At 36.6% G+C, this 27220-nt stretch overlaps 1 protein-coding gene across 10 annotated transcripts in view; it reads left to right on the top strand.

Moving 5' to 3' along the window:
* Positions 1 to 9380: 9380 nt before the first annotated feature.
* Positions 9381 to 27220, top strand: part of LOC129792948 (CUGBP Elav-like family member 4) — a 538090-nt gene continuing 520250 nt past the window's right edge. For 9 of the 10 annotated variants that reach the window (XM_055832442.1, XM_055832441.1, XM_055832432.1 and 6 more), the window contains exon 1: positions 20180 to 22087. Coding sequence is in view for 1 of the 10 variants with exons in the window: in XM_055832412.1 (XP_055688387.1) it covers positions 9466 to 9475 (10 nt within the window). In the remaining 9 variants the exon portion in view is untranslated. Of the gene's footprint in view, positions 9476 to 20179; positions 22088 to 27220 lie in introns of those variants that run through there. The other variant, XM_055832412.1, reaches the window with a different exon arrangement.

Here is a 27220-nt window from a genome sequence, read left to right as displayed (position 1 = left end):
CACCTTGCCACGGTTTTGTGGTTAATTTACCACTTATTTACCACATATTTGAATAAAACTTAACAGAATAGTAAAGGAGAATACCTATTCCTCCATCACAGCACATCCCAGCCAGAGATTCTGGCCAGGAAATCGCTCAAATCACTGAAATTCGGGGCTCATTCAGCCACTTCTCCACACTATAAACACGCACCTTGTCACGGTTTTGCGTTAAATTTATCACTTATTTACCACAAAATTGCATTAAACTTAACACAACACTAAAGGAGGATACCCATCCCTCCATCAGAACACATCCTGGCCAGAGATTCTGGCCAGGAAATCACTCAAATCACTGAAAATCCTGGCTCATCCAGCCACTTCACCGCACTGTTTATGTATGGGAAATGAGTTGTCAAAAATTCCGCGTTTTGTATCCCTTCCCGTCCATTGGGTCATATGCTGACCCAAAAAGTTTGGAAAAACGTTTTGGAAAATTGGTTCGACTTTCAAGGTTCCCATAAAGCAATTTTTTCTTGTTATTTAGTCTATTTATAAGATTCAAGTCGATTTAGACTATCGGAAAATTATAAAATAGAAAAAAAGACTGATTTTCAAAGTGATGAAAATCGACCAATTTTTCCCAAGTTTGGTGCAAAAAATCGACTATAAAGGAATTTATTGGACGAATCAAAAAAATATGTCTTGAAAGGTTGATCCTTTAGCTTTATACTGGCGAAGAAAGCATCCAAAAATATTAACTAGAAGTATCTCTAAAAAATCATTTTCGTTTTGGGTCAGGGTATGACCCAAAAAACGTTAAAGGGTTAAAGGAACAAAAATTGCAAATGGCGACGCAATGTTTTAGGTAATCTTTAACGGTTTTTTTTATATTTGATATCAGTTGAAAATGAGAAGTTTCTTTAACAATTTCCTTAAGCTTTTTTGGAATCTCTACAAGATAAAATAGGTTTAAATTGTTTTGTGGATGAGTTAGTTTTTCAAAGGTCAATGCATAAACTCCTTTCTTCCCCTACAACTTTCTTTTATCTTTCTGGGAAATATGAGCTTATGAGCTTTTTTTGAAATTTTCACGTTTGATTTATATATACAAGTGAAAGGTTCTGATTAAGACTACATAGAAAATTTGATAGTTACCTACCTATCTGCATAAGAAAAGCACAAATGCGGCAAATTTTTTATCTGTGAGATTTTTGACAAACTTTTGCCGGGCCTATTGGGCTTTGGTATGGTGTAATTCCCTTGGTACAGCTTTCGAGGAATTATCCACCCCTCGGGGTGACTCCGAAATGCGATGCATGAGGCGAGAATGAGGTCGCAAAAACGGGGGTGTTTTGCCTTTTCTCGTGGATTTCTCTTGATTAAACATCACATTGCTCTTTGCAACTCTCACTTTTCCATTCTCTCTGTGTGCCAAAAGCACCCGGGGCGGAGGGGGGCTGGGTGGGCTGACGGCAGAGGGAAAAATTTAATTGCGACACACACAACATTTTCAGGATTATACGCAGGGATTTCCCTCCATCTGCAGGGACATTAAAACATTTTATTTCTTTATTAAAAGCCCCACCGTTGCGGTAGACATCATTTTCGCTTCTACTCTCATACTGTTTGGGCTTTTTCATACCACACCGACGACGACTCTTTCGTACTGTCTCATCCCTCGCCACCCCCGCCCTAAAAAACCGTTCCGCTTTTCAGCAATCTAATAAACTTTCCCGATTATTTTCCTCTCTACAGTTGAACCTTTTTTTTTCTTATAACAACCAGTCCTTCAAATTTTTTTCTTTCTTCTTTCTCTTTTTGTTTTCACCACCACCCCCCCGTCTTAGGGGCACTTGCACGCATTTATGGTGTCTCTTTAATGAGGGCGCAAATGACGAGGGGTGGATTTTATTAAAATGGCTTATGAATGAGTCCAAGATATTTGCGCATTCAGTCATCATTATTGACAATAAAACCCGGCACTTTGGAATTACAGAAGATGTTCATTTTTCCTTTAGGCGAGAAATGGGAAAACTTTTTTTGGGTGCAAAATAAAAGAATATATGCCCCGCGATGGCATCCCCCTGATTAACATTTTAAAGTTATCCTCGACGCTTTTGGGTGCTTAAAATTTTATTATGTCATCCTCCCCGTGTTGGCATGGGGAGAAAAAGCTCCACAGAAAATGTATTCAATTGACGAATTTTCCTTCTCATTTCATATTTCAGCCACATTTTTGCACACAAATTTAGTGAAAACAGTTAAATAATTCAGGTAATTTATTCAACAAAAAAAATCTCATTAACACGTAAAATGCAACAAGTCAGGCAATTGATGGATTTAATATAAAAGAATTTGTAATGTGCGGTGTAAATTAAAATATTTCCAATTAATTTTCCAATTTAAAGAGTGGTATGTATATATTTTGTACAACCACCGAAACTTTTAGTGTGTCAATTAAATGTGAATCTCACAAGACTGTGGGAATTTTCTTCATCCAATAATAGTTTCCAACGAGAAAGTTTTAATTGGCTTTAACTAAAATTCGTCAGGAAAATTAAGAAATATGTATGTAGGTGGATTTTTTTCTCGCGGCTTTTATTCAAAATTTTGCGAATGAAGATTAAGTCTTTTATTTTAGTTGAAAACTTTTATCAAAATTTGGTTTAATATTCAAAAATTAACAAAGAGCTACAAAGAAGCTTTATATAAAATTCCATGATTTTGTTATAAAGGACATAGAAGGATACGTAAAGTTAATAAGATTATAAAAATCGTCACGATAATCGAGAGGTTTATAACGATAGAGACAATTAAATCTATATTAACGGTTTTTGCATTCTAATCAGCTTTTGGCAGAATGTTTTTGTAATTCTAACGTTTGAAGTTCTTTTTCGAACACTTGACATTTCTATACCTAAATTTGACATTATACTGCTTAAGTAATAACGTTTGATGTACTTAACGTGTCTTATCTAATCTTTGATGATTTAATTTTAACGTTTAACGTTCTTTTTCGAACATTTGACATTTATATAGAAGAAATTGACATTTATAACATTTCCTAACGTTTGACATTTTTTTTTCACAATATTTAACGTGTCTTTTCTAATGTTTGACAATTAAATTCTAATATTTGACATTCTTTTTCGAACATTTGATATTTCCAGACATACTTCTTCATTAGAATTTGATATTTTTAATTTTTTTAAACGTGTTTTTTTCTTTTCTAACGTTCAACGTTATTTTTTTTGTAAACTTCAAAATGCTTTTTGTTTTCTTTATTTTTAATTAATTTAATTTTTGACGTTTTTTCAACTTTTAACATTTCTTTCTAATCTTTATGTTTCTTTTCTAATGTTTGTCGATTAAATTCTAACGTTCTAATTTCGATTATTTTCTAACGTAATAATTACTTTCGTTTGACGTCTGATTATGAGAAAAAGAAACAAGTACTGCTGGTACTTTAAGGGGGTGTTTGGACACCTTAACACCCACCCTGGCTACATCACTGTCTAAATAAAAGCTGCTAAATGGGATCCCTTTAAAAAAATCATTATTATTCAATAAATTTTTATCAAATATCCATCAATAGAAAACTTTCAATTATTATTTTCAGTCAATTTCTTTTCACGAGATTTTTTTAAAAGGGTCAAGTTAAGCCTTATATGTTACAATACCAACACATTTTCACAAAATATGTGCACACATATTGTTCCCTATATTGAATTCAAAATTCCGGGCAACCATTCAAATTCTCAATGTTAATGGATTCTCAATACAATCCCACACTGTGAATAACTTTACTTTGCCTAGAAACTTACCAGAGATTGGTATATATAATACTCCCCTCGTCGTCCTTTAACCTCAATCCCTTCCTCTTTAGCCATGGGCATAGAGAGTGCGGTGATGTGCGACGTCGGACGCGGGAATGCGTCTCTCGGCGTCGCATGTGGACGCGTTCGGTGCGTACGAGTGCGCATGAGTGCGTAAACCGATGGCAAAAAGGGGGTCGCCAGTCGCCGGCCGCCCGCCGCCGCATGTGTCATCCCTGAGCGCGGTTTGACTTAATTTTTCCGTCTGCCTTACTTCTTGCCCCTGCCCACCTCTGCCCCAGAGGACGCTCAACTCATCGTACAAGAGCGAAGAGACCCCTCATGAATGATTCCTCCTTGCAAAGATGTGCTTGGATGTGCTGCGAGTGCGTGAATTTGTGTTTGGATTTTATGTTATATACCTACATAGTAATTTTGTCGTTATTTTAAAGATAAGGTTGAATTTTCATCCCTACGAGTTTGTTATCTTTTTCATTTATTAGCCGCAGCTTTAAGGTTTATCTCCTTTAAAAATTAGTCCTTTTAAAAGGTCAAATATTGTAGGTTTCACGGGATTTTAGAGATTTTGTCAATAATTAAGAAAATGACCTAAAACCTACTCCTTAAAATTTTTTTTACAAAAAATATGTAATTAACGTTTAATTTGTTAAAATATTTAAATCCGAATTATCTGTTTGTTTGTGGCAAATGAAGTCTCCCAAAACAGCTTAACCGATAGAATGCTTTTTGAAGTATTTGGGATATTTTCTATTCTTACATTTTACCATCCCCATCTCAGTTTAATATACCTCCCATATAAATTCGCTATTTTTCCGTTAAATTTGCATTATTATTTAATTTCAATTTAAAATAAATTTCAAAGAATCTTAAAAAACATTTTTGCGGAGTCTTTAGCACAATGTTTTCCCTTGAATTCACTAAGGGATTGTTGATGTTTTCATGGGTGTTCACAAGCCAGGGTTATCGATTTTCCACTATTCAACTAAACAGAGATATTTACGAGGGTAAATTGTTGAAGAATTTGGCTCTTTCTTCCCCACAGCACCCCACATCTCAGCGTAGTGTCCCCCTTGTCGCCAATTTCTCCTCGCAATATGCCCCCAATTATTGGCACAATTTCATGTTCTTGAGACGCATTGAACACATTTACTCAAAGAGCCTCCAATATATCGTGATAAATTCACGCAATAAAATTCACTTACATAAAATCCATCAAGTTCCTTCTTCGCACAGCAATATCGTCTTCCATTTCATCTGCACACGCCCCCCTCTGCTGCGTCTTTCATGCCATATATTCTCTGATTCCGATACATCATTCGTCGAGTGACTGCGATAAGTGATTTACAAGAATGTCTTATGGTGGATGGCAACAACATGATCGTAAAGTCGATATCCTTTTGGAACATTTTTTATTTATTAAAACGACAAAGGGATTTTTTTCATTGTTGTTGTACTGTGTATTCTATATAGAGAAAGTTGATGGAATGAAGACACAGAGAATGCCAGACGGAAGAGATGAAAATTGGCTTTATGGCTGCAGATTTGGCCTTCCAATGAATATACCCTTCGGCTGTCAAAATGCCCTTAAATCCTGCTCTGAAAGGGTGAAAATTACGACAAATTGTATTTTATTTATAGGGAGCTTTTCAAACAAAGCTTTCAAGTAAAAGTCACATATTTCCCATATTTCTATATAGAGAGAATATTACGAGAAAAGGAGCTTAAAGTCTTTTTTGAGAAAGTTTTAAAAAAAAAGCTTTTTTATTTTGCTAAAAATTTATTTCAGCAGTACCAATAAAACCCTCAAAGAGCTACATATAGCTTTTCCAACCCCAAAGGGTGTTCACTATTAATTTGAACTTATCTCGTGACATAAATTCCCCAACACGTGCGCACCCTTTTTGCAAAACCCTCGCCCTCTGAAGAAATGGTGGAGTTGCCACATTTTTGGATGCTGAAATTTTTCACTTTCGCTCTCATTTTGTGGAGCACGCGGAGACGACATTGTATACCAAACGGATGGGGTGACTTTTGTACGCCTTTTTCCACCCCCTCATGCGACAGAGCGTTGAAAAAAAAATCACAGTGGAAAGTATCACACATATACGGGATCTACTCAGGGTACGGCGGGGGCTGCGAAATACACAAAACGTGTGTCTGCCACCCTCAATTTCTCAAGGGGTGGTGGTGTACAAGAGCGCACACAACCCTGGAAAAGTGAAAGGAGAGAGCGGTGTACGGGCAAAACGAGAGCTCCGAGAGACCTTCAAATGTGTGTGTTTTATTGATTATGCTAGCAGAGATGGGATTTTTTTTACCAACCCCGGACGGGGGTGGTTTTTGCCACCGCATCTGTAATGGACCTCCAACACATGAGCACACTTTCGGCACAAGGGATGGCAACATAGTGACACTGGGGATTTATTCTGTGTCTCTCTTTATCACATTTTTCCCTCATGAATACCCTCCCTCTGCTTCCACACACCCCGTCTCCCTGCTGCTAGGGGGTTTGTCGCCTCAACCCTCCACCAGCAGAGTCAATGACACATCGAACGAGGACATCAAACTACAAAGATGCCTCACATGATGATCAGAATTTGCGATAGCATTCAAGAATACTTGGAGGAAATTATGGCTCCCAAACGAATTAGGGGTGAATGGTGTGTCTCACAAAGGGGGTTAATGAGCCACAGAAAGAGTTCAAAAAGACAGAATTGCATTTTCTTTCTCTCTTCAAGGACAAATTTCAATGTGAAAGAATTCCATTTTATATGAGGGAAAAACTGAATCTGAAGCTTTACTTATTAATACTAATTTATTTTAAATTTTTAATTGAAGAAAAGGAGTTTATTCGCTACTCATAAGGAAACCTTTTATTCCAGGAATCAAATGGGATACGCGTAATCTTGTGGAAGATTAAAAAAGAATAAGGAATAGCCAAAAAGGCAGGAAAGACTGAATACGACTTAATACTTTTTCAATGATTTTTTTTAAAGAAATAAAAAAGCTTCATACATCAAAAGAGACACAAAGCACGTCATTATGACGTCATAATGACGTCATTTTCTGCATTTTTCAGCTAATTTTTCAGCTAATTTTTGACGGTTTTTTCCAGCTGACATGTAAAATGTGTAGTCTCTAAAGAAATTTCTTATTTTTTTAATCCTTAAGATTAACTGTAATTTAAGTATTGCTTCGAATAAAGTGAGTCAGTTTCCTCATATAGAAAGCGGGTAAACTCCTTTGACATTTTTTGCATAGAGAAAAATTAATTTTTATTATTTAAAGAAAAAGAATTGAAAGTATTTAAAAAACTGTCTCGATTAAGGCTCTAGATGCCTGTCAGTGTTCATTATTTAGCTCATTCTATCTTAATTTTTAAGTTAGATGCGTATTTTATAAATTCTAAATATTGCACAAAAGTTTTATTTCAAAAATAAATTTATAATACTCTGGTGTTGACGGTGTTAAGGTAAATCCACAAGTGTATATTTACAAAGTTCCAACCTCTCCTTTCTTACCCTACCCCTCTATACCTTGTAGTCAAAATAATAAAATATTTGGAACCTTTTGTGAAACATTCTTTTCCCACAATATTCCTTATATAGCTTTTTAGTTCGTGAAAGCAATAAAACGTCGGGAAATCAGCGAATTCTCTCACTAAATTGTCTTTTATTGGCTTTACGAAGAATAAAAAATCGATTCTATTGATCATTTTATTGGCACGAAAGTACTTTCTTGCCGATGTTGAATTTATTGGTGATGTGACTCAAGGGAAATTTTCATAAAATTGAATGGGTGGAAATATTTCACAAGGAGAATCGTCTCTTTGCAATCTTGCATTTTTCATGACCGATAATAATCCCTTTTCTGACTGCTGGTGGGGGGTTTTGTGGGGCGGGGGAGGGTTTTCATGCTTCGCGACAGACACAAAAATAAATCGTTCGTACGTTTTCATCACATTTCTTGCCTTCTTGCTGCCATTTTTTTCTTCTTCATCGTGTGAGCCTCCCTTCAGGGCGGAGGCCCTAAGTAGTGGTACGCGCCAAGGGTTGAAAAATAGGCCGTGTCTGTCCTCTGAAGCATTAAAATTTACATCAAGCACGACCCCCATGGTATAGAGTGTCTGGGTGCCATTGCAGCATCCTCCGCCTTGGTGTAGTGGCAGTTAATTTGATTAAGTAAATACCGACGCAATATCCGTCACGATTTAAATTGCATCCCATAAAAAAGCGATTCAATTTCCCAGTAAAAATAATCGTTTTGCCCATCCCTCCCTCCCCCGCATGAGAGTCACGAGGGGTTGCTACTCAGCGGGAGGCTTTGGGGTAGAGGCGGTCGCACATGGAGTTGACTTTATCGGCGTTATTACATACACATTTAGTTGAAGTTTAATATCCTGTTGTCGCCAAGAAGGAATCTGGGCCAGACATTATCGTGGATCGTGACTCCCAAGATTCCACCGCGACACCATCATATTCGTATTATTAGACCGGAAAGCATGCGGGGGTGTGGGTGGCTTTTCCAAGAGAAAAAAAAAAGAGAAATGTGCGGGCGATTGTTTGAACGTCCTCTCTCCTCATTCTTTGGGTATTTTTGGGTTTTTTCTTCTTTCTAAAATTTGTATGAATATGATTTTTTATTGAGCATCATTTGCTAAACAATTTTAATAGGTCTTAAATGTTAACGCTTTGTAAATTAAATTCAAGAATTAAAATTTCCTTTTTCTTTAAATTTCTTGTGTGTCTTAGACAGTTCGATTAAAAAGAATTGAAGGTTTACATTCTTTTTTTTTTACATTTTAGAAAAATTTCTAATACTTTTTCCATACAAATTTGCTACTTTTTCGTGAAATTTGCTCATTTTATCTACTAAATAGCTAGATAATGGGTTATAATATTTAAAATAAAATAATACAGTACTCTATGTTTAAACCTTTCAGTATGTCTAACCCTTCTTTACTTCCCTCTGATATAGTTCCTATACAAATTCGCTACTTTTTGTCTTAAATTTGCATATTTCGCCTATAAGTTGGCCAAATTGAGAATTCTATTGGGCTAAATTCTTTTTAAACTCGCACTCATTTTTTTTTAGCTTCAAATGAAATTTGCTCACACGAGATTGGGGGCTTGGGCTCAACTAGTTTATTAAATAAATGCTATACATAATACATATATAAAAATTCTTTATAAGAATAAATCGTCATTATCCAAATACTAAATCATTTTTATTTTCTATTCTCCCTAAATAGGTTTTATCTTCAGTTAATGCTCATCATTCCCGACAATTTGTAGTAAAAAGTGGTAAAGAAAAGTGTGTTAAAAAAGATAGAGGGAAAAACATAAAATAATCGTGAATGCCAAAACGCCTGTGCGTACGTGAAGACGTGTCGAATATGCTGATACCAGCGTCTCCCACGGGCTCACCAGACCACCCAATTGCCACACTTGTGGGTTACGAACTCATCCCGGTGGAAGTACCGTCGTCACCCTCAACTGCCACGAGCCACCCGCAAGTTCCGCCGGATGCGGTGAAGCTTTTCGTTGGGCAGATTCCTCGGCACCTCGAGGAGGGGGATTTGCTGCCTCTCTTCCAGAAATTCGGCGACATTGTGGAGTTCACCGTACTCAAAGATAAATTTAGCGGAATGCACAAAGGTTAGTTGACTAAATATTATTTAAAATTTCAAATTTTTCTTCGTTAGAATATTGTTAGAATAGTTTATTACCCCCACCCTTACAATTGTTATAATGAACAACAATTCTCACGTAATCGCCCACTAAATTGATTGTCGTGAAGACATTCCCTGGGTATTTTACAAAATGTTTCAACCATTTCATTATACGAGTACCGTCTGTGGAGAAAATCGGTGTGTAAGAGTGGAAATTCTCATGAAATATTTCACATAAGTGCATTGTGTGGAAGTGGAGCATTTTCGAAAACATGATTCTCCCCAACATGTTTCCATCCCTCCCGCCCAGTTCCGAAAATATAGGCAAAGAGTCCTCATTGAGACATGAGAAATTGTATGGGGGTATACCTACTTTTGCATTGAAACGCTCTCAATAATTGCCAGGTTTCATCAATTCTTTATAATGCTTCGCATGGTCTGAATGGTGAAGTTGGAGCTGGCTCGCGGGGGAGGAAATTGAACGAATTTCATGCAAATTTAGACATTAAAAATTTGTATGCAATAATTTACGGTATCAACCCCCATAAGCCGCTGGCTATCCACTGGCTATCCGCTTACATAATGTTCAGCGTGGCTTGGCAAAGCCCACAAAAGCTTCGCCATGGGTCTGCCCAATAGTAATCGTTATGTGGTTTCGTGGATAAAGTATTTTGGGGGATTTTTTTTCCGGTATACTAACGTAGAGGGGAGGAGAGTACCGCGTCTGAAATTACATGGGGCTTTTTGCATGCCAAATTGCATAGAAAAAGCTTCTTTTAGTTCTTCGAGAAAAAAAGAGCTTAAGGGTCATCCAAAATGTCGAATGAATTTCATTTTATATATGGAAATTAATAACGTTTTTTTTTTCAAATTAAATAAAACCCGTAAAAGCTTCAAGTTTCATTGAAGTTGATTTTAAAGTTAGAGTAAAAGGAAGTAAAAAAGAAAATTCCTCTCATGACAACATGAGAGAGGAAAGTACATCCTTTCCGAGGATTTGCGCTGGGGAATCCAAATTGGAAAATAGCGCACACGCCATGTGGAGGGATTTCTACAAAGCCCCACACAGAGCTCCCATCCTGAGGAACAGGAAAGAACCAGAAAGTCATTGGTGAAGCTCGTTGAGCCTGCCCTCTTCCTCAATTACAGCCATGTTAATGAATTTTCAGCACCCACCGAAAAAGAATTTCTCATTTTGAGCTTTTTACTCTTTCGGGGCTGGTGTGCATGATAAAACGATTCCGCCATCGTGAATTGTGTTGGATGAAATAAATTAAAAAGCAACAGGAATTATTTATACGTCGCTTTCATGTTCCACATGAGTTTGTTACGCCAAAATCTCCAACCTTATTTAACCTTTTTCGGGGGATTGGCCAGCCCCCCTCGCTAAATTGCTCTGGAGTGACTGCGAAAAGCGGTCAAGCTTTCCACCCCCACCCCACACCACCCCACCGTATGTGGCCCACGCAAAGTGCACACAATTGAGAGCCCAGGCTGAACTTTTCTCGTATGGAGAATTTTTGATTAAGAGCCCCCGCACCGCCATGCTCTAAACCACAAAATAATAATAGAAGGGAAAGTGCAAAGAAAAGGCAAAATAGCAAAGAAGATTTAGTATCCCGGATGGCGATATTTCGTGCTACACCCATCTCAAAATTCCACCCCTAAAATTCTCATATTTTTCACCCCCACACGTCTGCAATTTTCTCATTATTTCCCAACACGCGACTGATGAAGTTCCTCCCCCAAACATCCCTATACAGCGGGGCCAATATGGGCTATTCTAACCAATTTCCTCCACACACTGATTTCTAGCCCCCAAAACAACACACATATTTTGCATGAAGCTACATTTTTCCAAGGGTTTTTACATGCTGGGAGTTTTTGGGGGCTTTTATGAAGATTTATAGCTCCACACAGCTTATAGGAAAAACTCCAGTTTGACACTGAAAACATACTTAACTGGATGATTTTCAGAAAAGGCACATAAACTATGTAATGGGGTTGTTCCTTTTACGCCTCTTTTCGATTAAAATTGCCGAAGAATATGTGAGAGATTATCGTTTCTTTTTGTATCTTATTAATTTGGTTGTAAATTAATTGTAGACAGTGTGGTGTGGCCAGGGAGGATTTCTAAGTATCCTTAAAGTTCAGGTAGGTAGTTCTGGAATTTATTCTGTAAATCAAAAGCAATTATGCAACGTCTAGGATAAAAATAATTTAAAAATTCGCAAATTTTATTAAAAAAATTTAATTAAGATTATAAAAGGTTTAAAGAATAAATTAACGTTAGAATAAAATACGCCAAACTAATGGAAAAGAAAATAACGTCAAACAACGTTAGAAAAAATGTAAAACGTTAGAAAAAAAAACTTTAGAGCAGTTTCAAAAAAAGGGAAAAATTTTTGGAAAGAAACATCAGACGATAGAATTGGGCAAATGAGCTGTAAAAAATATATTTTTTTTTAAAGTCAATCAATATTAGTAGTTCCTTTTCATTCAATTAGAATCTTTTAAAAATAAAAAAAATACTTCTTTGCATAGATTTTGGTTTACGTCCCTAAAACGTAGATAATACGTCTGTTGTTTTAAATGTTTTATATTGTTTGTCAGTCCTGTGTTAACTCTCAAGCAAGATAGACCTGTTTCGAGTGCACAGAGCGATATTTGTATTGGTTTAGTTCCTTAATCCATAAAAGGTTTACTTTTTTATATTTGATCTCTTTTGATCTTTGATTTTCTCTACGTGAATTCTATTCTTGATTATTGGAAAGTTCTGAGTGAGTGAGTTTTTCTCGAAAATGAGTGAAAAATCGGGGGGCCCCGGCCCCCCTGATACATTTAATCTCTACAATACGCTGCATCGTGGGGAAATGCCTACCGTTACTGATTCTCAGAAGAAGAGTTACAAAGCACTCAAACACTCTTATTTCACTCACCCATCTGACTCCGAGAAGTATTTTGTGCTCAGTGGGGCTACTGTAAAGGAAATGGACGTCTTTGATGTCCAAGAGAGCTTGGAAAAGATAAGTGCGCAAGATTTTAAGACATACACGAGGTTGAATAGCGGAGACGTGCTTGTGCAGACGGCCACAATCCAGCAAATTGAAGCTCTAAAAAATCTCAAAACCTTTGGGCCTGATAACAAACCGGTTGATGTCTCTGAAAACGGCGTATTGAATCAATCACATGCCATTATCCGATGCAGCCAGATCATGAAGGTCGAAATTGACAAAATTTGCAAAAAGTTGGCCTCACAGGGAGTTGTGAGTGTGCAGCGCCTCAAGCGGAAAGTGGACAACCAATGGGTAGATACCAGCACTCATCTCTTGACCTTCAATTCACCTGTTTGCCCCGCTGAAATCCGTGTTGGCTACTTGTGGTGCAAGACGGAAATTTACATCCCCTCACCTTTCCGATGCGTCGTTTGTCAGAAATTGGGTCACACGAAGAAGAGGTGCGATTCGAAGAAAAATGTTCCCACTTGCGGCTTTTGTGCTGAACCATCACATGCTGAAGGACCTTGCCCAAATCAATCTCAACCCCGCTGCGTAAACTGCAAAGCTAGTCACCCAAGCTTCAGCAAGGTGTGCCCAAGGTATATTGAGGAGAAGGAAATTAACGCCATTCGTGTGACGATGAGGATTCCCTACAACTTGGCGAGGGAAGAATTCAGAAAGAGGAAAGGATCCACAACACCACAATCTTCAACACCATTTGCCCAACCAAGTTCTTCACAGACAACATTGGCACAAATCATCAAATCCCAAGAGGACAATCAGCACATAATTCGGGTATCTAAAGGTGCAGTCTCAAAATTTAAATCTCAAAATGTTAAGCCTCCAACTCAGAATATTCCAAAAGTCACTAACAAATCTTTCAAACGCGTGATGAACAGCATCGAAATTAACAAACAAGTAACAAATAACTCTAAAAATGCAAAAATGACAACTCTCACCCCCACAACTTACAGCACAAACTCACAAATTTCTAACACAAATTCTGCCACAAATTCACTCGCAACGCAACTTAACCAAAACATAAATTCACAACTACGAAACACTCATTCTCTTTACAATGAATTGCAAAATCGTTTTGATTTCAATTCACCCTCACCACCTTCTCTTCATCCCCCCCTATCCACACCCCTCCCCCATTCCAATGACCCCCCTGATCCCGATTCCCCACCTTTCTCCCCATCCCCCGATTATAACTCACCCGACGACTTCTTAGATTCAGACACGGAAATTCCAATGTCACCTGCTCTGTCTTCAGAGATGGAGCAATGATTTTAAAGTCACTGATATGATTAATACATCCCAAAGAATAAACAAAAACTCTAATTACCCAACCAATATCCTGTCTCCCTCTTTCATTCAATGGAATTGCCGCGGTTTTTGGCCGCGAAAGCCTGAAATAGATCTTCTAATTTCTACCTATAGTCCTGTGGCTCTCTGCCTTCAGGAAACACATCTAAAAATTAATCCAGTAGAAATCAATAAACCCTCACTTAGAGGGTATGAGGCTTTTCATTTAAATGAATCTGATAATCCTACTATGAGTGGAGGAGTCTCGATATTTGTTCAAAATGGTTGGAAATCTGAGTTTATTCCTTTGAATACCAATCTAGAAGCAATTGCTGTGAAAATTCACTGGCATTTTCCTATAACACTAGTTTCTCTCTATATTAAGCCAGATGAATTTATTACTCAAAATCAATTTGAAAATTTTTTAAATGAAATACCACAACCTTTTATTCTCATGGGCGACTTTAACGCTAGCAATCCACAATGGGGTAGTAATAAAACAAACTATCGGGGAAGTATGATAGAAAAATGCCTACTTGAAAATAATTTTATAATTTTGAATAATGGAACTAAAACTAACTTGTCGCTGGCTCATGGGACCTTTAATGCCGTTGATCTAACCTTGACTGTACCTCAACTTGGACCTAGATTTTTATGGGAAGTGGCTGATGATCTACACGGTAGTGATCATTATCCCATCTTTCTCTTTGATTTAGAATCTTCAATCACTAGTAGTACCTTAAAATGTGAAAAATGGATTGAATCTGCAGCTGATTGGACTCTTTATACTAATCTAATAAATAATAATGAATTTACTTTGTCTTCTTCAGTTTCAGAAGATTATGAAGTATTTATGGAATTGATTTTTAATTCTGCCAAAGAATCAATCCCAACTAGTAGTCCAAGTGGTGGTAAGAGAAAGGTTCCTTGGTGGAGCGACGAAATTAAGTTACTTATTAAACAAAGGAAAACGGCATTGAAAAAATTTAAAAAACATCCTTCACCCGAGAATAAAAATAATTACATCACTTTACTTACTTTAACTAAAGAAAAAATTAATGAAGCAAAAGTTGAATCATGGCGCATTTTTACACAAAATATTACAATGAATACTACGTCCAAAGAAATGTGGGATAAAATTAAAGCGATTAGAGGGTGCAATTATTCAGGCATAAAGAAAGTAGATTGTTCTTTTGGATCATCTACAGACCCACAAGAAATGTGCGATTTGCTAGCGAAGAAGTTTTCTAGTGTTTCTGCTTATTCATCTCTTACACCTGTAGAATTAGTTGCTAAGCAAAATATAACAGATAGTTTGCCCAATAATGATATACCAATAGTACCATCATATCTAAACTCAGAATTTTCCTTGACAGAACTAAAAGTAGCACTAAGAAAGAGTTCCGGTAAATCTTGTGGACCAAACTTTATCACTTATAGTATGCTTAAGAATTTGCCCCCACGTTCATTGAACCATCTACTTGCATTATATAATAGAATTTGGATTACAGAAGAATATCCAACAGATTGGAAGTCTTCTATTCTAATTCCCATTCCGAAAAGTAGCGATAGTATTGACTATAGACCAATTGCCTTGAGCAATTGTGACTTGAAAATCTTTGAACGTATGATAAACTTTCGTCTTAATTGGCACCTAGAAAGGGGAAAATTCCTTAATGACAATCAAGTGGGATTCAGACCGGGAAGATGCACCAGTAATGCATTAGTTCAATTGTGTGGGGACATATTAGAATCCTTTAGTAGAGGATCTCATACAACAGCAGTATTTTTCGATCTAGAAAAGGCATATGACAGGGTTTGGGATGTTGTCATCATAAAACAACTCACTGACTGGGGAGTCAATGATCATGTGCTATCTTTTATAAAGTTTTACCTTAGTAAACGCAGCATTAAAGTTAGAATTAATAATTTTCTCTCTAAGGAAGAATTTATGGAGAACGGGGTGCCTCAAGGCGGAGTTCTCTCCGTAACATTGTTTCTGATTGCAATAAATGGTATTTTTTCACATTTTCTTCCTCATGATCCTTGTAAAATTTTGGTATATGCAGATGATATAGTAATTTATAATGATACTTTAGATAATTCTACCAGCTATATTGAACTTCAAAGTTGCATAAATAAAGTAGATAAATGGGCTTCTAAAAATGGATTTAGATTTTCTACCAATAAAACAAAAGTTCTTCATTTTTGTAATAAAAGAGAATGTGTGCGTCTCTGTGGGAAACTGGGAAATTTTTGCCTCAATGGGAAAATTTTGGAATATGTAGAAATGTACAAATACTTGGGCATTTGGTTGGACTCAAAGCTTAAATTCGATTATCATGTAAAAGAAACAAGAAAATCTTGCTTAATTCGCCTCAATGTCATTAGATGCTTGTCTGGGTTTACTTGGGGTTCGCACAGAGATTCTCTTCTTGCGATACATGAGTCTATGATTCTAGCTAAAATGTTTTATGGAAGCGAGGTCTATGCTTCTGCCGCCTACAAAACTACATTAGATACCCTAAACAGCGTTTACAATGCAGGTTATAGATTGAGTACTGGTGCCTTTAAAACTTCCCGGGTTGAATGTTTGCTTGCTGAAGCTGGAGTTCCCCCCTTGAAAAAACGTTTTGAAGATATTAAACTTAGATCTGTTACCCGTATGTTGGCAAATTCTAACGCCCCAGGATACAGTGATGCTGTATCGTTCCAGAATAAAAAAAGTCACAGAAATCTTTTTTATTGGGCTGGTCCAATTATAGCTGGTATACTTGGTGATTTTACTATCCAACTTAACGTACAAGAATTTCTTCCGCCATGGCACCTACAACAATCTACTATTAACACGACTGGCAAATTCAGTTACCCTCCTTTGGGTTCCTGGACATAAAGGCATTCCAGGTAACGAAAAGGCTGACCTAGAAGCCAAGTCTGCCTCTTTCCTTCCCACTGTAACTATTAAATCCATTCCCCTTCCTAGTGCTTTAAAATTATGCAAAGAATATTCGAAACAGCAAAAATATAATTGGTTTAAAGAAGAAGTGTTTGGATACGCGAGAAAGGCTATTTCTTGTCCTGATCGACCTAAAATCCCTCAAAATATGTCCCGTAAAGAATCTTCCATAATAACAAGACTAAGAATTGGCCATTCTCGATTCACGCAATCCTATAAATTTATTAAAGATTCCCCTCCCCCTAAATGTCCCTCATGTAAAAACGTTTTGACTATTGAACACATACTAAAAGATTGCCCAAAACTAAAAACACAAAGACTAATATTTTTTGGTAATAAAAATCCTGTTGAATTACTAAACTTTTCTGAGGCTAATAGCTCTAAAGTAATTAAATTTTTGAAATATATTGAAGTATTCGATGAACTTTAATTTCTAGCTTAAATTTTTTTTTTTCCTAATCTATTGTCAATTTTTTAATTATTTTTCTATTTTTTTTTCTCAAATTGTTAATTATTCTTTGAAATGAAATCATAAGAGACTGCACCGTAGTTATTCTTATGTAAATTATACGGTGCGATATGGAGAAAAGCACCTAATAAAATCTGAATAAATAATAATAATATATTGTTTGGAAAATTATGTGTAGAGGAACTTGGCCAATTCAGACATCCAAAGGTCTCCGCAGAATGAAAAAAAAAATGATAAAAAATGAAAAAAAAAATTCTTAAATTTGATACCATTTTAAAGCCCATTAAATACTCTTTTTACTCCCATAACTTTCTATCCTTTCTATATTTAAAATTTTATCAGTTTTAAGTAATATCGGATTGAAAAAGGCCTAAACGGGTCAGAATTGGGCCATGTTCCTCTATTAAATGATAATAAACTTTTCGAAACCTTCTAATGCAAAATCCTGTATCTCCTTCTATGTCCTTCTTCATCACATGCTTCCCATCACTGTTTTTAAAATTCTTTTAAGCTTAAATCACCAACATTGTGATGTTATGAAGACATTAAAAATGTTGTACGAAGAAAAACTGGCCAAATCATTTGTTAATCATGAGCTGAAAAAATTACCTTCAATCATTCCGTGTAATCTAAACCAACAACGGTCGACATTGTAGTCAGTGAGGCATCATTAGAGGCTGATATCCACACATGTAGGTACCTACATACAAATATAGTGGATGGAAAATTGATTGAGAGAAGCGCTCTAATCATTTTTCCAATCTTCGCTCACAATGTAGCGGGAGCCGGAAGAGTGCTTTTCCCCGAAACAAAAAGCCCACCCTAATATTGCCCAAAGTGTTGCGCCAGGGTGGCATCTTTTGTAAATTGTTTGTATGTGGAGTTTTCTACACAAAGGTAATGACTCAATTTTCTTCATGCAACCCTCCCACCCACTGAAATTCCGTTAGGGCCGAGTCCACTTCCTGGGGCGGGCAATGTGTGTCGTTTTGTGTTGTTTAAAATTGAAAATTGGCCACTTTTCGGAGGGAATTACCCACTCCCCCCCTCAACCATCCCTCGCTCTCTGTCTTCTCAGATCCACCCATGGTGCTCTTCACCCCAAAAAAAAAGCACCGTCTGGCGCCCCTGTGTGCTTCACATCCAACTCTAAACCCAATGAAGAGCACACGCGAAGAACAACACCAGTTGCATTTGCAACCCCCAAAAATGTGTTTCACCCCATGGGGGGAGCCTTCATTTTACAATGTGCACCCTGGCGCCTCCCGAGGGTGGCTCAGCTCCATGTACAACCCAGACAATTCACACCATAGGGTACACTCCTGGCTTCCCTTTTATGTAAATCAACTTGGGTATAGAAACAATTTTAACATAACCGTAACATAATTTTCTGTCCGAAACATTCAACACAAAATGAAGAAAACTTCCAATTCACTACTTTTCACTTCCACCCGGGTATTATCTTCAACCTTTCGTGTTAAATTTCGAAAAGGGATGAAGTAACCCTTTGGCTATGTATATTTTGATTCATATTTTTTTTTCTTTTATAAGGCGAGTAGTAATTGTTATCTATCTATATCCCTCTTGCAGTTTGCAGTGTGTTTTAAATTAAATTATAACGTTATATTGTAAAAAGTGCGTTTTATTTAATTAATAAAAAATATATTTTTAAAATTTTCTTTATTATAAAAATACCTATGTTTATTAAATAAGTTTTAAATTAAAAGAATTATTTACGCCGAACAATTTTTTATTGCCCCATGACCCCTATGTTTGCATCATCAGGGCATCATTTCTTTAAAAAATCGTTATTGAAAGAAGTTTACCTGTTCCTGTATTGGAAAACTCATTTTTCGATAATCTAATCAGAGTACGCGTAAATCTTGTATAGGAAATAAATAGAAAATAATAATATTAAATTGACAATGAGACTTCTTATTTTCCATCAGAGAATACAGTGGGACCCCAGTACAACGACCGCTTGGTTATACTACTCTCGCGCATTGAAAATAATGAGTGAGAAGAGTACATCCGAGTGGTCGTTGTACTGGGGTCCCACTGTAATTCAAAAAATATTTCTCTGAAAATGCATAAAATGACGTCACAAATATATTTTTTCCTCTAAAAATTTCCAAAAAGCTCAAATTTCTTCTCTAAAATTCATTTCCATCCATATTTCTCGTTCGAGATTTATTCTTTCTGCCGCATAATGTCCAAAACAAAAAAAGAATCATCAAATTATGCGCAATGATTCGAGATAGATTGTATCATGGGCTTCTGCTTTATCGCACTAATTGGCATTTTGCATGCTTAATTGCTGTTAATTCATTTCAAATTGAAAATTCCCCCATCATCGTTGAATTGTAATCGCAATGTGATGTTGCGGCGGGAATTTTTGCTCTCTTCTCACCGTGCAAAAGGGTGAGGGATGTGTTGTGCAGCATCTTGGTGCGTAAAAGTCAATAAATTGGGGCAGGTGAAGGATGACACGATTTTTACTGTATGTTTTGCTGGTTTATATATAACACTCATTTACATTACTGTGAAGGGAGCTTTTGTGCGGGTGTTTGTGCCACATGGAGCTGCGGGGGTGTTTCGGACTTGACGGTGCGGTCCCCACTGCAAGACCGACAGCTTCCGAAGTGAATTGACACGCTTGCGCCCCAAAGCTCAACATCTGCACCGGCACCGTGTAGTGGGGTGGTTGGGGGATGTTTTGATGTTTGGTCTGCATACCCACCCCTCCATTTGGGCTTTCCACGCACTTTTGCGTGATTTATCGCGTGAACTTGGGGCGGAAAGCATGCGACTCTACTTGCTTTTGCGCACACACCACGAATGCTTATGGGTCTCCCCTTTTCGTATGTGTGTGGAGCATGGAAAACTTAACGAAACATGACGTCATATCCCGTTTCCCCTCCACGGGAAAATTGGCGAAAGTACGGACTTTTGGGGCGCCCCGTCAGTATTGTGGCAAAAGCCGCTGAATAAAGTTTAATTCTAATATACTGTACACACGTCATCTCTGTTAAACTAAGTTTCTGTGTCATTTATATGTGTTTAAATAAGGAATTATAATTCTAAAAAAAAATAAAAGAGGAAAGGAGAGATTGTGAATGAGAAAAGCTACCGAGAATCATCAAAAAAAGCACACACGCTGAATTTTGTGGATGATTTGCGGGGAAAGTTGGGAAAAGAAGAGAAAAACACAAAAAAACTGTATTAATTTTTTGCCTTAACGATATCAACCGAGGATAAACATACGAGTGAGATTGGTGCGTGAGGACGTGATAAAAAAAAAGAAGTGCGCGCGGAGGAAGACTGAAGGTGGAGAGATAAAGAAAAAAAATTGTGCACAAACAACACACACAGACACCTGGATTATTAATGTTGAACGGTGTATAAACACAAGGTGGAAGATATATCTCGAATTCGTTAAGAGGTTGCTTGCATGAAAAGAGAGAGAGAGGAAAAAAGGAGTGAAAGCCAAAATACACGAGAGATTTCCTTGATCCCCCCATCATATCTTGGATTTTTTTTTCTTGCCACACAGAGGGCCTACCCCATGCCCTCGGTGGGTAACACCACGCGCACAGGGTTGGCATACATAGCAAAATAAATTTCGCAGCGCGAAAGTGAAAACGTTGACTTTTTTTTCCTCCGTGGCTTCTGCGAAGAAAAACACGAGTCAGCATTCATAAATAATGTGAGTGAGTCTTCCGAAAGAAAAGTGGAAGACCCTATAAGTACTACACCTATATAGAAGATAACCGCAAAGCATAGGATTTTAGGACTGACTACTCTCATCACTATATATCAACTATATTGAAACTGGAATACAGGGAAATCTTAAATTATATAGACTCTGTGAACGGAGTTCTATTCCATACTGAAAAAATGCCCAACATGTGCTCTCACGTGGCTTAATCAACTTTGTATATAGTGTGGCCCCAGTTGCTGCATTTTTAGCATTGTATTGCCGTGAGAAAACGCAGCGTGAGTGTGAAGTGTGCGTGACAATGAACACAGACACAAGTCCACTTACCTGTTGGTAAAAAAAGGGAAAATCACGTGAAAACTATCTCCCCCATATATTGCAGGTGTTCTCGGCACCCCCTCAAATATACATAATCTTATCAATTCAGGCCGAAAAGAGTGCCACAATCACCTCACTAATTGCATGTCGCATGCAGTGTTGACAACACAGAAATAAGAACTTACCCAGATGTTGAGTGTTTAAGTAATATTGCGAAATTTGAGAGTAAAAAAACGAAAGTCCTATGCAGGATGTTTTCCATCTGATTCTCACCATCGATCAGGATCTTACAAAAGTGCCTCCACTCTGTGTTTTTGCTGTCGGTGTATTAAATTGTTGTGCCATTTTCTCTCATTTTTCTCCTCCATACTCCCTCCCAGTTAACCAAAAAAATCACCTCTAAACCCCTTTCCCACAATATTTCCCACCATCCCCCATCATAAATTTCCACATTTGAGGAAAAAGCGCCAAGTGCCCAAGAGAGAAAAAAATATTTTGGTTGACCGTTGTTGTGTGTTGTACTTCGTCGAAGAGAAGCCACCGAAGATTTTTTCGTTGTCGTTTTGATGTGAAAATTCTTTTGTGTTTTTTAAAGCACCGCAAAACTCCCAAAAAAAGTGATTTCCTGACAATCGCGTGTGAGTTTAAAAATTTTCTGTGTTAATTGTGATTTTCAACACTGAAAAGAAACGAAAATTCAAAAAGCAGAAGAATAAACGATTCTCTGTGAAAGAATCTCCACGTCTGTTTTGCATCTCAAATCGCCAAGAATAAAAGAAAAAAAAGAAAAGAAAAACCAACAGGTCTACCGGCAAAAACAATAAATTAATGTAAGTTGAAAGAATATTTCTTAAAGTTATTTAATGAATATTAGTTTAAGGAAATACATTAAGCGAGTTTTGGTGTTTTATAGATACTTTAGGACATAAAAAAATGTTCTAGAGAGATTTTCAAACCGAAGAATTGTCAAAATGTTTAAAATCACGAACGTTAAAAATGAAACGTCAAACATTAGACAATATTTCAAATACTAGGCAAGAATTCCAGTAAAGAAATACCAAATATAAAAATATAAAATAATCTTTAAATATAAGACATATTAAATGTTAGAAAACAATCGCCAAACACTACAAAAGCAATGTCAAACGTTTAAAAAAATAACGGTGGGAAGTTAGAAAATTTATGTGAACGCCAAATATGACGTCCAAACAATTTTTTAAGACTAAAAAATTGTAAATTAAGATAAGAAAGAAACGCAAATCGTTCTGAAAATGATAACAAATATTAGAAAGAAATATCACGCTAAACGTTAGAATTACACAAACAAATGTCAAAACATTCAATTGTACGTCAAACGTTTGAAAAGAAATGTCAAATGCTACAACTTTACAAACAAAATAAAGAAATATTTCTAAATTGAATTCCAAAAGGTTTGAAAAGTAACTTTAAACGCTAAAAGTAAGTATCATACGTTTGAAAAGTAACTTCATAAGTTAGAAAAAAAATTCAATTGGAAAAATAATCGCCAAACGTTAAAATTGCGCAAATAAGTTGTCAAATTCTTCAAATTCGAACGCAAAAGTCGTTAAAATTGGTTTATTAATTTCAATCTTAGGAAATTCATTTTTAACCCCTTTGGAATAGGTTTCTGACTACACCCCTGGTTCTAGCCATATGCTAGCTTTAAAGGAAATTGAAAAAAATGTATATATTTACCATATAAAGAAAATTCTCTTTATTTTTATAAATACTTTTTGTGATTGATTTCTTGATGTAATAACTCTGTGTGCATAATATTGCCCCATCATCAATCAAGGGAGGGATTTCGTGTGTGCAGAGAGGTCAAGGAATAAAAAAGGGCTCTCAAGTTGTTGCGATTGCAATTTAATTCATCAGCTTTCTGGCAAGCAAGCTTGAAAATTTATTAACAAAAAAATAAGAAACACATATACAAGAAAATGTGTGTTTTCACCCCAACACATGTTACAACACAGACTGGTGCTACAGGGGGTAGTTATGAGCAAAAAGAAAAGTATACGGGGGAATGGGAATGAGTAAATTTATGCTCATGCCATTCACGTTCTTGTAACTCCATCTCAAGCTAGCATCCCCCATGCGCCTTAAATTCCATTAAAGATTTCATCATCTTCCAAATTAATTCAACAATTTCCTCCACACTGCACACGATATCAACCCATTTGGGGGTCGCATTTGGTGTATACGATGCGAATGGGGGGCGTATGGATAAGCCTGGGTGCGTCCCTGGAGCGTGGGGCTAATAAAAGTGTCTTCCATATGTTCTCATTAAGAAATGGGACGAGTGTTACGATGTTTTGTGCATCGCCATCGTTTGCTTATATACATACATACCCGTACAAGATCATCCCCTTCCCATACCTCTTAGCGAGGTTTTCCATGAGAAAACCCATATCGGCTCTTCTTTTCTGCATGAGAAAGCCATATCCTACACCACCCCCATCCCCCCGTAGCCCCAGAGGGTTGTACGTGGAGAGTCACGTGTTATCTCTTCGGCCGAAGAGGCGCAAAAGACAAGAGCAAAAAAAAATTGTAAGTCTAATATTTATGTGATGCCTCTCCGTATCACGTACTTTTCGTGTCCTGGCAAGAACCCTCCTTCTATGCGCTCGATCGCTGAACTGCCATCGTCTCCCATTGACAATGAGGGGTGAATTTGTGACGCCAATAGCTCCACTGAGGGTCGAGGGAGGTCATTGAGGGATTTTTTTCCTCTCCAATGACGCACCAATGTGAAATAATCGTCGGGCGTTTATCTCTACTCAAAGTCAGCTCATCCCCCGTCCTCGTTTGAGATGAATATCATTTGCAGAAAAGGGTTCAAGTCCTCTGGAGATATTTTGTCGAAGATTGCGAGGAACAAATTATCCTAAAAGAGGATAACCACCCTTCGAGACCATTTATTCAGAAGCCCTTCAGATAAATTCGGGACAAATTTTTGAACTGGTATGCCAGTGTAGGGGTTGAAAAAATCGATTCATAGCCGATTTTTTATTAATTTTTAATTTTTGAAAAATTTAAATTAATAAGAAATTATGAAAAATTCATTTTCTTTAAGATAAATTGATGTGAAAATTAATGAAGGAAAAATTGAAGTAAAAATGAAAAAGAATTTTCTTTAAATGTCAAGGGGTTTCATTGTACCTCCGTCATCATAATTTGCAGCCACACCGTCGCGAGTCACAGGAAAATATTCCGATATAATTACAGCCTCGTTCAATTATAGAAATCATTCTTTTCACTATGTCGACATTTCCTCAGCACAGTCCTACATAAATATTAAATTAATTCACTTCAATTATTGTTTCAACCATTTATTGCAGATAACATCAACTGTCTTCCTTCCCCCCCCCTCCCTCGTTTTTCACACACTTCTGTGCTTTTTCTTCTTCTTTTTCCATGTAGAGAAGAAAATATCTGAAAAGGCTCAAAAGGGAAAGAAGTACACACACACACATAATATAGAATTATTTATTCTATTGATTTTCAATATTCCTTTCCTTTTCTCTTTCGCCACTTCCCACCCGGCGCATTCCTTCCGCAAAAGCACCAGGGGAGTTTTTTTTTCATTCTGCAGATGGTTGAGGATGAGAAAATATGGTGAATGGCTGTTGTGTGTTTGTGTTTAATTGAAAAATGGAACTGACAAGATGATTTGAGAAAAAAAATAAATAAATGGTCGCGTGGGTGGGTGAACTTTTTTTCAGTCCGCAAGAGAGCTTTTCTCTGTAATATACATATATAGTTGAAATGTGTATGTATGTAGCGTCGCGTCTTTAGTGGGGCAAGTATTGATTGGGAAAAATTGCACATTGTTCACATTTTTGCTCCCCATCTATGGTGTATAGAATAATTTGCAAATTTCCACCCACCAATCTGTGATTTTTCATGCAGCTACCCCGTACTCAATAATTCATCAGTCAATTATTTTATCCACATTAATATAACTCACTGAAGAGCGTTGGGCTAAAAAACATTGATTTAAATGTGCCTACATGGAAATTATTTTAAATTATTTGGGATATTCATTTATATTTTAATTTGATTACTTTGTTATCCCTGCAAATGAATCTCTCCATTGCCATTTTATAAACCATTTGACTGGGCAAAATTTACTATGTTGGAGGATCATTGAGGACTCTGCAGGATGCTCGATTTACTTTCAAGAAAATAAAATTTGCAGACATTTTATGGCAAATTCGTGCACGAGAAGGAAATAATTTATTATTTTCTGTTAAATAAACTCAAAATTCATTTTTTTCTGCGATTTAAAAAATAACCAAAAAGGAGATTATTCGCGTTATCGGAAAAATTTTCATTTCAGGAAAGAATCGAGATAATATGTAATTTTTTAGACGATTAAAAAATAATATGAAATCGCCAAATAGTTACCCCATTTCCCATTTTAAATTCAAGCCTTAAACAGACTAAATTCAAGCCGAATCAGTACTAAATTCTAGCCGAAATAAGATTAAAAAGCCGAAAAATGTTATATGGTATTCAGTCATAAGAAAGCACAGATTGAGGAGCAGAAGCCTTAAAAATATTTAATTCAAGCATAAAAGTACTAAATTTAAGCTGAAAAATTGTAAATTTAGCCCTAAAAGTAGTAAATTCAAGCATAAAATATTTAATGTAAGCCCAAAATAGACTAAATTCATACCATAAAGTATGTAATTCGATTTTTAGTTTTTAGCAAGGCATTGTTTGTTCGTTTTTGATTATACATTTAATTTTCTCCAAGAAATTTCCCATACAAGATTGAATAAACTCCTTTTCTGTAAGTTTCTCCTCAATAAATTGCAATAGTTTTGCATAAATGTTAAAAAGTAATGGTGTTTAATGGCTAAAAGAGAGGTGAATTGCTAGCAAATCAACATTATTTGATGCAGCTTCGAATTAATTATTGCACATACATCATAATTATTAACTGTACAGTATTTAACCGCCAAAATTAATTTCTCTTCCCGCCCCCTTAATCGTACCAGATAATTCAATTAAAAACACGTGTTTAGGAGAGCGTGCATTTTTAATTTCCCACCCCCGCCCTCATATCACGGCATCTGGTTTTCATGCCAGAGAAAAAAACAACAATATTAGTTGGTGTTCCACTTCGTGGCCAACACCAAGTATTGTAATCGTCGGAAAAACCGACCACCTCAGATCGGGCTCAAACTTGGTATGAGCACGTTTTAGACATCCCACATTACGAAAATGGTGGTGGAAAATTTTTGATCCGGCCGGCCGGCCGGCCGGTCGCCCAAACTTTGCCTTATAGCTCGAGAACGGTAATAGATAGAGACTTCCGGTTTGAAGTTTTCTATAGAAATGTGGGTGTAAAATTTCATTTTTTCGCATTTTCAAAATCCAAGATGGCCGCCGTCCGCCATTTTGAAATACTGTCAACCACTTCCCTTATAGCTAGAGGTCTGAAATTTTAGTATGTTGTAAAGCTCAGTGAGACGTTTTCATCGACAATTCATACTTGAAAATCGGTCAAGCGGTTTAGCAAATATGGCGGCCTAAAGCAAAAAGTGTTTTTTCAATATAACTCGAGAACGGCTTGACCGATTTTGATCATCTTGGTATCAAATGAAAGGTTTCAAGAAGCCCTACAACTGTCTAGAACATTTCAAGTTCCAAAAACATCCGCAAGAGGCGCTAAAATCAAAAACAAAAATTGCCTAACTTTAAGGGGCAATATCTCCGAATCCCCATTAGGCAAATCTTTTAAATTTTGATATGTTGTAGCCTGACTCAATATCTTTCACCAGTCCGAAAATGAAGAAATTCTATGTCGCCGTTTAGAAGATATCGCAGTTTGAAAAATTCTTGAATTTGAAAAGTTCTAAAAGCCATATCTCCTGAACTACTTGTCCGATTTTGCTCAACTTGGTATCAAATTAAAGGTTTTGCAAAACTCTACA

Source organism: Lutzomyia longipalpis, chromosome 3 (genome assembly GCF_024334085.1).
Source record: "Lutzomyia longipalpis isolate SR_M1_2022 chromosome 3, ASM2433408v1".
Lineage (NCBI taxonomy): Eukaryota > Metazoa > Arthropoda > Insecta > Diptera > Psychodidae > Lutzomyia > Lutzomyia longipalpis.
This window is presented reverse-complemented; position numbering and strand designations above follow the sequence as displayed.